This window comes from Dryobates pubescens, chromosome 2 (assembly GCF_014839835.1).
Source record: "Dryobates pubescens isolate bDryPub1 chromosome 2, bDryPub1.pri, whole genome shotgun sequence".
Lineage (NCBI taxonomy): Eukaryota > Metazoa > Chordata > Aves > Piciformes > Picidae > Dryobates > Dryobates pubescens.
Genome location: NC_071613.1, coordinates 36991797 through 37004853, shown reverse-complemented (window position 1 = coordinate 37004853; position 13057 = coordinate 36991797). Strand labels below are relative to the sequence as shown.

The 13057-nt window shown below is 35.8% G+C and overlaps 1 protein-coding gene across 4 annotated transcripts in view; it reads right to left on the bottom strand.

Moving 5' to 3' along the window:
- KCNH7 (potassium voltage-gated channel subfamily H member 7) overlaps positions 1-13057 on the bottom strand; it is a 217173-nt gene that overhangs the window by 56396 nt on the left and 147720 nt on the right. For 2 of the 4 annotated variants that reach the window (XM_054175088.1, XM_054175096.1), the window contains 2 exons: positions 12602-12625; positions 9302-9516 (listed from right to left, as the gene is read on the bottom strand). In XM_054175088.1, the coding sequence (XP_054031063.1) occupies positions 9302-9516; positions 12602-12625 (239 nt within the window). The remainder of the gene's footprint in view (positions 1-9301; positions 9517-12601; positions 12626-13057) is intronic. The other 2 variants (XM_054175105.1, XM_054175113.1) reach the window with 1 other exon arrangement.

Genomic DNA, 13057 nt, shown 5'->3' with positions numbered 1-13057 from the left:
ACACCACGTGAGTATGTGGGTTTTCACTGATAACATAATGAGCTGAATAGGGAGTCCTAGCCACCCAGGAATCTTGGAAATGATGACAAACTGGACCGAGAGCAAAAGTCTCAGGATATTGCTAGAGGAGGAGGAGGAGGTAACAGATGCTGAGAAGGTCCCACCATATAACAAACTACCAGATAATGAGAAGCAATATGCTTTGTTCACTGATGGGTCCTGTCACATTGTGGGAAAACACTGAAGGTGGAACGCTACTGTGTGGAGCCCTACATGATGAGATGCCAAAGTGCTGAAGGAAAAGGCAAATTGAGTTAGTTTGGAGAGATGAAACTCATCCAAGTGACTTTTGATATTGCTGAGAAGGAAAGGTGGCTGGTACTCTATCTCTGCACCAACTCACGGATGGTGACTAATGTGCTGTGGGGGTGGTTACAGCAATGGAAGCAAAACTGTCAGTGCAGAGGTAAACCCATCTGGGCTGCTGAATTGTGGCAAGATTTTATTACTTGGGTAGAGAACCTGGTGGTAAAAGTACATCACATGGATGCCCAGGTACCCAAAGTTGAGTCAATAAAGGACATAAAAAACCCCAGTGTGTTGGTCAGGCTGCCAAGATTGGAGTGGTTTAGTTGGATTTGGACTGGCAGCCTAAGGATGAATTATTTATAATAGTTCAGTGGGCTCCTGAGACTTGAGGTCATGAAGGAAGACATGCAACATACAAATGGGCTCAAGACAGAGATGTGGACTTGACCATGGGTAATACTGCAGATTATCCATGAATATAAAACACAGGGGCCAATGAAACAAGCCAAGTGGTATGGAGGATGACTGATGAAATATAAATATAGAAAGGCTTATCAAACTGACTACATCACACTGGGGTTTTGCACCTTGCATTCTTTCCCATCCCACCAGGAAATGGGGAATGGGAGGGCTGTGTTCGAGGGGCTGCTTAAGGCTCAGCTGCAGGATGGATCTAAACCATGACATTTTGTTTCAAAAGAGGCTAGGTTTATTCATTATTAATAGAATTAATTTTGAAAGCAGAACATTTTTGAAGAAGATGGATGGTCAGATTAGAAAAAAATGTTTCTCATTTATTATTAGTGGTATTCTGAATAGGCTTTGGGAGTTGACCACACCCTCATATGAAGGCTTCCAGGATATTAAATGAAAAGTAGTTACTGCAGTTTTCATATAGAAAAAAGATGCTGGCTTAATGTAAAATTGGCAATTCTTTGAATAAAAAAACTCATGCTTGAAAATATACCTAAAGTAATGTTTAGATAATTGCACCACATGCTACAATGGAAGATTGATTCAACTGTTAAAGAAAAACAAACTTATTTAAGAAAAATCTAATACGAGGGAACCCTGACATGTGGAAGATGAAACTTTTTGATTTTTTTTTCTGTACTATGAATATCAACTAAGTATTCATGCAATTTAGGTACCTTATTTCAGATCAATTTGAATATCATAATATATTTTTACACGCTAGACAGTCTGAAATAGCCACTTCTACAAAATACTTTCTAGATATTTTTGTTGTGCTGTGCTTCAACTATACTATCCTTAAAGCTCAATAAATGCTTTGCAACTATATTAGCTACTACTAACTACTACTGATTAGCTCACCATTTCATAAATTTAATATCTGGAATTCAATTATCCTTTCATTTTTGATTCATACATCTGGTGCCTGATTTTTCCCTTGCTGTGATTTTATTGATATTTCAGTATAATTTAAGGACAGTTCTATGTTTTGTTCTGGAAAATATTATCTTTGAACTAATCAGAGCACGTACTTCTCTACTGATCCTGTTACCAGTTACAGGCTGGAAGCATTATCCAAGTTCTAACATGTGACAGATAAGAGGTGAGAAGAATGACTTTCTCATTAGCTTCATTTTGCTGACATTCAGAATTCGTGTGCTTATTTGGCTTAATGGCCCTGTTTTTTCTTCATATTTCTAATCTTTTAAAAAACAATCCTATGTTCTAGCAAGCCCCAGCTAGAAAATATTTTCCTCAGCTACCAATACATCAAACCCAACCTATCCATATGGTTCTTTTCTACTCTCTAAGCGAGCCACAAGCACAATAGCCTTGCTGGTATTTTTTCTTTGTATGTTTAAGGCCACCTGGTTTCTAATTATAAGATAGCTGCTTTATAATTACCACCAGTTAAATCATTACCTTACTAACTGAAAATTGCAGGAACTTTCTGCTCGCACATTTAGTTTATTCATTAATTTCTCTCATTAGTGTTGTGGGGAACTCAACTATTTCCTTGAAAATTTAATCTTTCAAATTATCCACCAGTTCTTCACTTTATGTATTAGCTATTATTGTGATGAAAGAAAAGCTCATTACTTGCAAGAAATGAATATTAAAGTGTTGGCTGAATATACCTGCATTTTTTTTGTCTGAAGAAAATGACTCTTAATAGGAGTGAATATGCAATTTCAGGTATATGCCAAATATTGCCTGCTCAGGTTGTGGCATTTTGTAGCTAGATTTTACATTGGTGCTACAATGCATACTTGTGAGGTGTCTGGCATTAGAATGGAGTTCAGAAGCCAGACCATTTGAGGGTAACAGCACTCAGACAGGAAGGAAAGGAGTCCTGAGTCTGAGTCCTTGGTGCCCAGGGTTATTTCTGGGGATTTTTTAACAGATGGTCATTTACGCAAGATAAGTAACAGGCAAAATACTCTGGCACTATGACCCAGGACTACCTCTTTTGAAGCTATTACTCTGAATGTTAGCTACACTCTGAATGTTAGCAACATGCTTTGTAAAATGCCAGCTCTTTCTAGCCCATGAGATCCACAGCTTTCTGCCCTCTTCCCTCTCTCTGCACACCAGCTGCTGTTGCTGTTTATCACTGGGTGATTTTCTCCAGGAAAATATATGCTTCTGCTAACCTAAACATAGAAACTGTTTCCTGAGTTAACATGGTAACCACCTGACTCTGATCTAACTTTGAAATTATGTTGTTTTGAGTAGGAGGGTGGGCTGCATGGCCTCTAGAAGTCTCTTCCACACTACATTTTTGTATGGTTTTAAGGTTATGTGAAACAGAGAATGTGTCTCCTTTCATGCCTGTTTTAAGGCAGCTCTAACTGCATGTGTGAAAGGTACTATTTCAGGCCATCCTCGACAAGTGAATCAGAGGACTGGGTTAATTATCTGGATCTCAGTGGGGCTTGCCAGGAGCTGATCAGAGGTTTGACTTCTTGCACTTCATGGTGGGCCAGTTCTGGGTGGGTGTCAAAACTGTTGGTTTCAACTGAGTAATCTCCCATGTTTAGTAACTTTCAAGATTAATCTATCATCAAGTGGGAGTTTTGGGGATTAGAGCTCTAGTCTACAGAAATGGGGCTTAGTTATGTGCTGCCTACACTGTGGTTTTGATCAGTTATACTTGCTTTGTAGAACATCAGTTCTTACACTCTCAATATATTAATCAAATTCATTATTTTCTGAAAAAACTACAATGCAGTCTAAAAGCCCATGTCTGCCTATTTCCTTCCACTTACTAGGATTAAAAGAAGAATGTTGCTTTGGAAAATGATCCAGTATTAAAAACAAAACAAAAAAAATAATCATATACTCCGTTCCATGTCAGCATCACAGAACAGATTGCGGAGTATTTGGTTCAAGATAGCAATAACAAAGAGATCAAACAAAACATTGATTACACAGAAGTGTAGTTCTCTGAATAGACAGGATACTTTTCTCTAAGACATGGCAATCAAGTAATTTCTTTTTTTTTCCAGAAGAGTAGATCTTAGATTAATTAAAGATGCATTCAGGTTACATACTTCAAAGCAGCTGGGCTTTCTGACTGCTCCATTTCTACCATATGTTGTGAAATCTCAAAACACCATAGCAGTTCCAATGCCTTAGCCTGTTCAGCTGTGACAAAGAGAAAGCAGCTCTGCTGAAAGTAAGGAATATTTTACCTTTCACATTACTTGATTACTTGATGAAATAGAAAGTGATTCCAATGAAAATGTAGTTTACTTGTGAAACTGATCAAAACAGTGGGCTTTATTTACTGCCTCCATGCACTTTGTATAGCAACTTGATGTGGTGCAAAGAGCCTGTTCTCCAGTTTTGGTGATGCCTTTGCACAGGTATAAATGACTACCCTCAGACTGGTATTTTAATTGGTTTTGCCATTACTCTACTTTTCACATACCATGTGTCACAATGTCTGAATGACAATGAAATCAGACACATTTATATTATTTCTGTAATTACATCTATAGTAATTGCAGAGCCTAATTATATTTTACATTCTTATTGCATAAGAATGCTAAGCATGATTGTAAACAAAGGAAATAATTCCTGTATAAGCTATGCCAACTGATTGTTGAGAAGGAATAGGACAGCAAATAATAGAAAAACAAAGATCCTCACTTCAGCAGAAACAAATAATCTGAACTTTCTGTGCTATAATGATGGAATCTTGGATCTGCTTACGTTCAACTTCATTATACTATATGGATGCCTTGGTGTGTGATTGGAACACATATAAAAATTGTTTCTCCTTAATTCAGAATTTTCTGGTTTATGTCAGCTTGGTTTCCAAAATGAACAGCCTTGAAATGCTGTCTGTGTGAGAGTTATTTCATGATGTTGTAAACAGCGAAGTGTGTCAGATGAATCAGACTGCTGAAAACGTATAGATCAATAATTTGGTTTATTTTTAGGTCTTATATTGTCCCTCTGTGTCCTAGATGCTGCTAGTCTTGTTTTAGCCTGAAAATCTGAAGGTCAATTTGAAGTCATGATCATATAATAGTTCTTTTTATACCAACGGCTGAGACTAGTCTTGGGGGATATTGTTACTTATTTCTTAATCTTTTGGGGCTGACAGAACAGAGTCTGGCTAGATTACAAAAACACGCAGTAAAACTACAAGGTCTATCACTTCATATGTGACCCTCCCTTCACTGAGAGCTCCAGTTGTAGAAAAGCTGTGGGTGTTCAGCATGTCTGCAAATCAAATTGTAACTTCCAATCAATCATATAGCCCATCAAGTTATATATTTATAAATTGATTAGCCGTACAACCTGTCTAGATATATGTATTTCCTACAGGTGGATGATGAAACTGTTGAAAAATATTGCTTACAAGAATTTTATCTTCCTGTAAACCAGTTATTAAGACAATCATAAACAATAAATACATACTGGGTCTTTTGACCACATGCCGTATCTCAGCAAACTGATAAATTTGAAGGGAGCAATAATTTCTGAACATTAATAATCAGGTGCCAGAAAACAGTTTTTCTTAGGCAACACAATAAAGAAACCAGTAATTCACAAGTTTATGAACTGGACCAGCTATTGTTTGTTGTCAGTATTAATCTATGGGTATTCAGGAATTATGTATTTTATTTGAAATTAAGCATAGGTACTGACTATTCTAATTTTCACGCTGCTCTGAGTTTGTTCACAACAGAATTCATGCCTATGGAGCCATACATCAGTTGGAACTGGATGTGTAAGAAGATTTAAAAGAAATCAATATTTAAACAAAAGGTAAGATCGCTTGTTTCTCTACACACTGTAATTTTAAGGTCAGAAGCCTGCTCTATGAATTCATAAAAAATGTTAAGGTAGATGTCAAATTTTTGCCCAATTGCTTTCTTTAATAAAAGTCTATTTTTTCTGCCTCTGGGAAGACTTGTCTCTTTCTAACAATCAGTGCCAGGACACCAGACGAACCTGTCAGTGTAAAAGAGTGCAGAAATTGGACTGTCCCCCTGAACAGACCGACAAAAAAACAACCAACCAACCAAAAAAAGTAAGCTGAGACTATTCTAGAAAAGAGTTTAGCTTAGCACCTTTCAATACAATGTGAAATATTAAACAAAATCTTTTAGTAAAGTGGAATGGAAATGTCAATTTAATTTTAGTAGCAAATATCTGTATTGGAATATGACATTGCAAATTTCTCAAAAAAGGCTATCTGGCAGCTCCTGCTGGGCTACTCCTCAGTGCCCAGAAGTCAATGTTATGCAGAAACAGGTATCCAGAAAATGTTTGCTATGCTACATTACACAAATGCAGTTTTGACCAGCAAAGAGCCAGGAGAAAGACCAACATATTGTGGTATCTCCTTTTCCAGGAAATTCACATGGGTAGCACTTCACTGCAAGCTATATCTTAAGGCAATTGTCATCTCTGCATAATGGCCTGAACACTCCTGTTAAGTAGTAAAACAATATTAGAAGGGTCTTTGCACTAGAATTTATAACCTAAGTATTTTTGAAGAGATTAATTTATTTGTAATACTTAAAAGATAAGATGGTGAAGGTATTTTAAAAAAAATTTGTTTATGTATTTATTAGATTCTGTAGTGACATTTTGTTGTCTCCACCTGCATTTCAAAGTCCATATTTTTCACTCAAAGTATCCACCACTATCTCACAACATTTTCGGTTCCTTCTGAAATTATTTTCTAAACTTTATTGTCCCACCCATTCCTAATGTATTTCACTGAAATCTTACTGTTCAAGCATGTCACTGCTCTGTAAGTGCTTTCTGAAAGTGTATGCCTGCCTCTAAACACAATGACTCTGACTCTTTTATTTTAGTCATTATTATTCCTCTACTTCATGGAGTTTACTATGTGCTGCCCCCTCCTTTTTCACTCTCTTCACTACCTTAACTACTTCTTGATCTTGTGGGTATGATAGAAGTCATGCAGCTGTTATCTGTGGAAATAAATGTATTGATGCATGAAAAAGAATTCAGAGGGCATTGATCCAACTGTGAGGCTCACTGATACCACCATGCAGGGCATACAAGAGTTCATGTCTATGTGTTTTGACTTGTACAGTGAGAGAAGCCACAGTAACGGAAATGTCAGGACCAAATCTTTCAGCAAAGCTGAGGGAAGGAATAGAAGAAATATACACAACAAGGAGTACAAAGAGAGGACTGGTTGGATATTTGACTAGCGCAATATATGACTGGAATTTACCTGTCTCTTTACTACATTTCTCAGGCTCTGTCTAATGACATTTGGAATTTCTGCCCTAACATCTTTTATTAGAAGGTTATTTCAGAATATCACTGCTCCAATTAAGGATGACCTTTTAATTTACCATGGTGATTTTATACTCATTTGCTCTTTTACTGCTATTGTTCCATAGATTAACTAGGTCATATTGCCCTGCATATATTTTTTATTCTGTTTCATGGATTTACATACCAGAGCAAACCCTACTTGTCTCAAACGATGTTTCTGCCATATTCTGTTCTCAACACTGTGCTCAAAGCTTCCAAGACCACATTTGCACTAATCTGCAGATACAAAATGTATCTATAGGCTTATGAAAAGTTAAATAAAGATATTTCCAGGCAGACATGCAGTGGAACCTTTGGAATGCTGACTCACAAAAGGTGTGGGAATCACTAGTGATCAGAAACATAAACAGGACTAAAACTAGCCACTTTTGACCTCTGCAAGTATTTTTAAATACTTCATGAATACCTAGCTGACTAGATCTCTGACTATCAAATTCAATAGACTTAAATTTATTTGTACCTCTTTGGAGGTACAAATCCTAGAGGTACCTAATCCTAAAGTTTAAGCTGCAGTAACAACTAAAAACATTGATACCTGAATATATTAACAGAAAAAGCAGTATTCTTTCCAGTTATGATCAATGGTATATTAGCAGAATTCTTTCCAGTTATGATCAATGGTATATTAGCAAAGTTTGTTACACACATTGTACTATGCATGTAGGTTGAGACAGATCTAGAAAATACATAAACCAGTGGTAAATTAAACTAGAAGTCTTTTGTGAAGTGTGAAGATTTTATAGAGCATTTACAATTTAATTTTGAAGAGTAAGTACAGATGTTAAATATACTTTTTTCTCTTGAAAATGCCATTAGTACATGAATTAGATAGTCAGAATTTTGAAAAAAGCCAACAAAACAAAAAATCCCAACCCCAACAACAATCAAACTTGATGTATGCTCACGTAATTTATAAAACTTGATCTTTCTGATGAGCTTGATTTTGCCATAGTATATGCTAAAAGATTTCAATGTACAACTATTACAAAGAATTCCAAACATATCAAAATGAATCCAGAAGACATTAAATCTTTGGCAACTGACCAGGAAAGAAAGTACAATGATTGCAGATTCAGTTAGCTATCAAAGACAAAATATATGAAAGATAAAAACCAATTACTTTTTAGACACTAACTGATCTAAAGATAGAACTGCTAGAACTTTTATTTCTATTTCTCTAGGAAAGTACCAATGCTTTCCTTTTTATAGCCATCAAATGGAGCAGGAGCATGGACAATATCTGGCATAGCAGAATGGTAGAGAAGCTGCAGTCTGGTTGATGTAAGGCAGGACACCACTAAGTCAAAAGCTACTCTTGGCAAGATCTTCCTTATGGAATTTCTATCAGCATTCTAATACAAAGCACTTCTAACCTCTATCAGTCTTGTTGTTCAACAGGCCTTTAAGGGTACACCCTTTACTTATGAAGACTAGGAAGGTTCTTTGGCATGCTGTCATATTGTCATAATTTTTTTTCACTATGTTGTACATTAGTAGCCTGTCCTTGTCAGTCTCTATATGGCAATGCTTAACAAATGTAATAATGATACTGAATGTATCTGAATACTTTTGTTGCCTTCAGAGGGCACTGCATTAGTCTTAGAGTGAGGATATAGGATAACTTGAATTGGTTTTGTTTTTGTTTCAATTATATGCTTCATTCCCTGTTATGACAGAATGTATCATACATCCAGTCCAAAGGTATCTGCCTTTCATTTTGACAGCCCTTTTGATATACACATGGAAAATATAAGCACAGGAGAGAGCATTAAGAAAAGAGCTGGAACAGAAGTTACAAGATATAACTATGATACTTATAGTAGTGACACAATAATGTACCATTTGTTATCATGTTGTACCTTGCACAAATAATGAATTCATAAAACTGAGGAAAAGTAAAGAGAATGAAATTAACATTTATGACTAACAGGAATCACAGAAATTAGTGGGCTTACTTGGGGTACTTGGTGCATGCTACAGCTTTTTTTCCCATTGAAAAATAAAGAGCTGAAAAGTTTGTAACGTAAACTACCTTTTGCAGCTGAATTGGAGTTAAAATAATGGCTCAAGCCCTTCAAACTCTCTTGGAGGTAGTTCATGAAAAGAGTAACAATCTATTCAAAACACTGGTAACTTTCTCCATGAAACTGAGAAGGAACTAAGATAATGGGTATTACCTTACCTGGGTAACTTTCTCTGTAACATTGTGCGTTCGGTCTTTCACCTTAGGTGCAATAATTGCTTTCTCCGAGGAAGGAGGAGATGAAGATTTTTTTTCACTTTTGATATCTGAAAAGTTCAGTGTGAGTTGAGGAATTTTGTTGATTGTACTGTATTTGTTGAGATTTGAATCTGATGTGGATCCCAACAGACTTGACTTGATATGATTAAAAGGCCCTGAAAAATCAGAACACATATTTAGTATCTGACAAATGCAGAGAAATAAATTATCATTAATGTTCATATGGGGTATGTTAAAAGAGTATTTAAAACTATTTTTCACTATACTACTTGTTAATAGTAAAAATAATATTGCTAGTGATAGTCAATTGTAGTATTGGATGTAATTATGAAATTTCCTTTACATATAGCCCCCCATATTTTTTATAAAACTCAATAGATTGAAAAGCATATAATGCATTCAGCTGTACTTGTTTTCATGTTACTAGGTATGCCAGTATGTAGCACTGTAATTCTGGACGAATAGAAAAACGTCATTGTCATTTGTTTAAAAGAGCAGAAATAGAATATACGAGTGTGTGGGATGAGCAAATACTCTGGTACCTTATTCATACTATTCCTCACGTTCACAGGACAGTTCAAAAACACCTTCTGGTAGACTGGAAAATTGGGTAGATCCTTCTCTACCCCTGTCAACTCATCAAGTAACTCCATACTTCAGAGAAATATTAACTAACATTTCCCTAAATCCTTTTAATTTCGGAGCTTCACAAACTCACAAAATGAATTTCTTCAATTGTTATTGCTATTTCAAAATGTTGAAAATAGGGATACTCATATGTAGAATATTAAAATAATATTTAATATATTCTTTAACATCTTATACTACTTTAGGGTATCATAAGAAATAAAAATATATGTGGTTTGTATGCTTCATGAGGTTCATATTCATTATAATTATACTTTTCCATATTGGACAGAGTCCTTTGTGGAACAAGAAAGCTATATGACTGATCAACATACTTGTACTGTCATCATAAATTTGATTCACAAGTGAAAAATATTCATAGTAAGTAAACTTTCTGAGAAAAAAGAACTACAAAGTTGTTTAGACAGCAAGAACTAGATCCAGTTATGAATTTAAGAAAAAAATCCAGGTCTTGCAGTCAGTGACAATGTATCTACAGTTTGGGATTGAAAAGTATGTCTTGGATCCACATGAAAACGTCACTGCATCCTAATTCTGGACAATAATGTGATTCTTTTTTGTCTTCCTGGGAGGGAAACAGTAATGGGTGCTATGATTCAGCAGTAACCAATGAAATAGGATGAAGCCTATGCAGTAAAATGCAGAGTCAACAGCAGAACACTTGCATTGTATTTGCAATGTGTGAACAAGTGAAATTCAAATCAGTCATCTGCCTGGAGATAGCTGTTGGGAAATGCTTCAGGCAGTGCTGAATTCTATTATTTTTTTTAAGTGAGAGCTGGTCTTTCCTCACACCTCGCTTAAAATGTTTGCTGAAGAACCAAACTTTTAATTTGCTTTCTTAGCTTAAAAGGATTATATACTTGCCTTCTACCTCCTACATTCATGTTAATTATATGTTAATTTGGGACAGAGATAGAAACCATCTACTACTCCATTTCAAACTGTGCCACTGTGCGGAAAGGAATTCAAGATGACAAGGGAGGGCGCAATGCTCTAAACTAACAGTTGAAGTGCTTCTCTGGGACAAATCAGCCTGGTGGTTCTGCTCTGAAAACTTCCTGTATTTTGTCCAAAGATCATTTGATGAACGATAAACAAAAATTTACGGGTGAGTGTTGTAACTATTAAATTACAAAAACTTTCTTATACTAAGAAAGCACTGGTTTTCCCCTACAAGGAATGCTAAAAAGTACAGTGCTGAGGACACTACCAAGGAAAATTGTGCTTGAACACCTTGTAGCCCAGGTAGAACTTGAATCTATCTTTCACATCATCTACATGAGTCTATTAAAAAGTGGTATTCACAATAAACACTGCACACAATTTCTTCACAAGTTAGTGAAGTGGATAATTTGTCTAGTGTGTGCTATGTATGTATGGTCAGACTGAAGTTTTTCAGCTCTACTTCCCTACACAGCTGTAGCAACTAATATTTATTTATTTATTTATAATATTGAGCAGGCTTAGACAGGAATATCAAGTTGGGTCTATTTGTCAGATGAACAAGTTCTTGACATCTAAAGAACTCAAAGGTGAGAGGAAACGAAGGGAGGTATGAAAAATCCATGATCAGAAAGTAGGTAAGACTTCTATTATTTTTTAAAGCACCTTTATAGATGCTTAAATTGCATTGGGATTTTAATATTTTATCACTTCTATTCCAAAGGGAACTAATTACTCTGTCCTTGGCTACCCAAGACATGTCCCACCATGTGATATTAGACATAAGATTAAAACCTTGCTTTCTTTTTTATCTACCTTTTTTTTCTTTCTTTAGAAAGTGTGAAATATATGTACCTTATTGATAATGGTAATTAACTAAAAGACATTTATAGCTTAAGTACAGCCCAAGCTGATGGCAATTAAATTGACCCTTTACATCTATCAGACCTTTGCTATGCTCTCATAGCAGGAAGCAGAAAAGGAGGACTATAACAAATCACAATCACAATTGGCATTAATTGGCACCCTGATTGCAGGTTCAGCAAGGCCAAGAATTGAATAAGCAGGGAGAATGACATTCTTCTGCCTACCCTACAAAGGAGGTTCTTTAAAGATAAGTTTGAGCTCCTCATTTTTATGGTAGGATTCCATTGTCCCTGCTTACATAATGAATGGAGAAATTATCTGACTCTCCAGAGCTGTCGATCCATCATCTTTTGTCAGCAGCAAATACATTTATAAAGGTTGTTTTACAGAGGTGGCATTTTTTGCCCCCCAAGATTCTGCCAACATACACATGAAGCAAATGCAATGATTTCACAGTCCACAAAATGCTTTACAGAATCTAGGTCATGCATTGCATGCGTTTTAGAGAGAAGGCTTTACCAGGTACACACACTTTTTGCATCATGCATGAAGTCACAAACTGGTGACAAATACTGCAATTAAATGGAACGGTTTAGTAATTGTTTTCTCAAAATGGAGGAAGTCACTTAAGAATTACATTCAGATTGTTTCTGAAAGATGTGTCTCAGTGCTGATGAATACAAACAATTTTGTAACGGCACTAAATATTATTTAAACATAAAATTAGCAATGAAGTTCATGCATGCACATTTTAGTACTACATGAAGCTTGAGACCATACCCCCTGCCATCCAGGAACGTGAAACTAGTTTTAAGGAGACAAAATAGGAATAAGTGAAGATACTTCCACAAGGCTCCTGACTACCAATTATTTTATTTTTGAGATAGTTAACTGAAAAATAAGCACATTATAACATTAGTGGGCCCACCCGATTATATGCCTTTTCCCAGGTTAAATTCCTGGTAGCTTCAACAGAAGTTTTGCCCAAGGATAACAGCACTGAGTTAAATAACTATGATGCGTTCTATCTCCCTCCCTTCCATTTTTGAATTAACAGATAATTAAATCAAATGACTGTTTAACTATGCCTTCACTTTTTCCAGGGATTGGTAGGTAGTGCTTTCAGACAATAGTGAAGGGAATAACTACGTGTTTAACAAATATAATTCAAGTTATGCACCTGGTCCTAGAGAGATCAGCATGAAAATGTTGCATTTGAACATTTCATACAGCAGG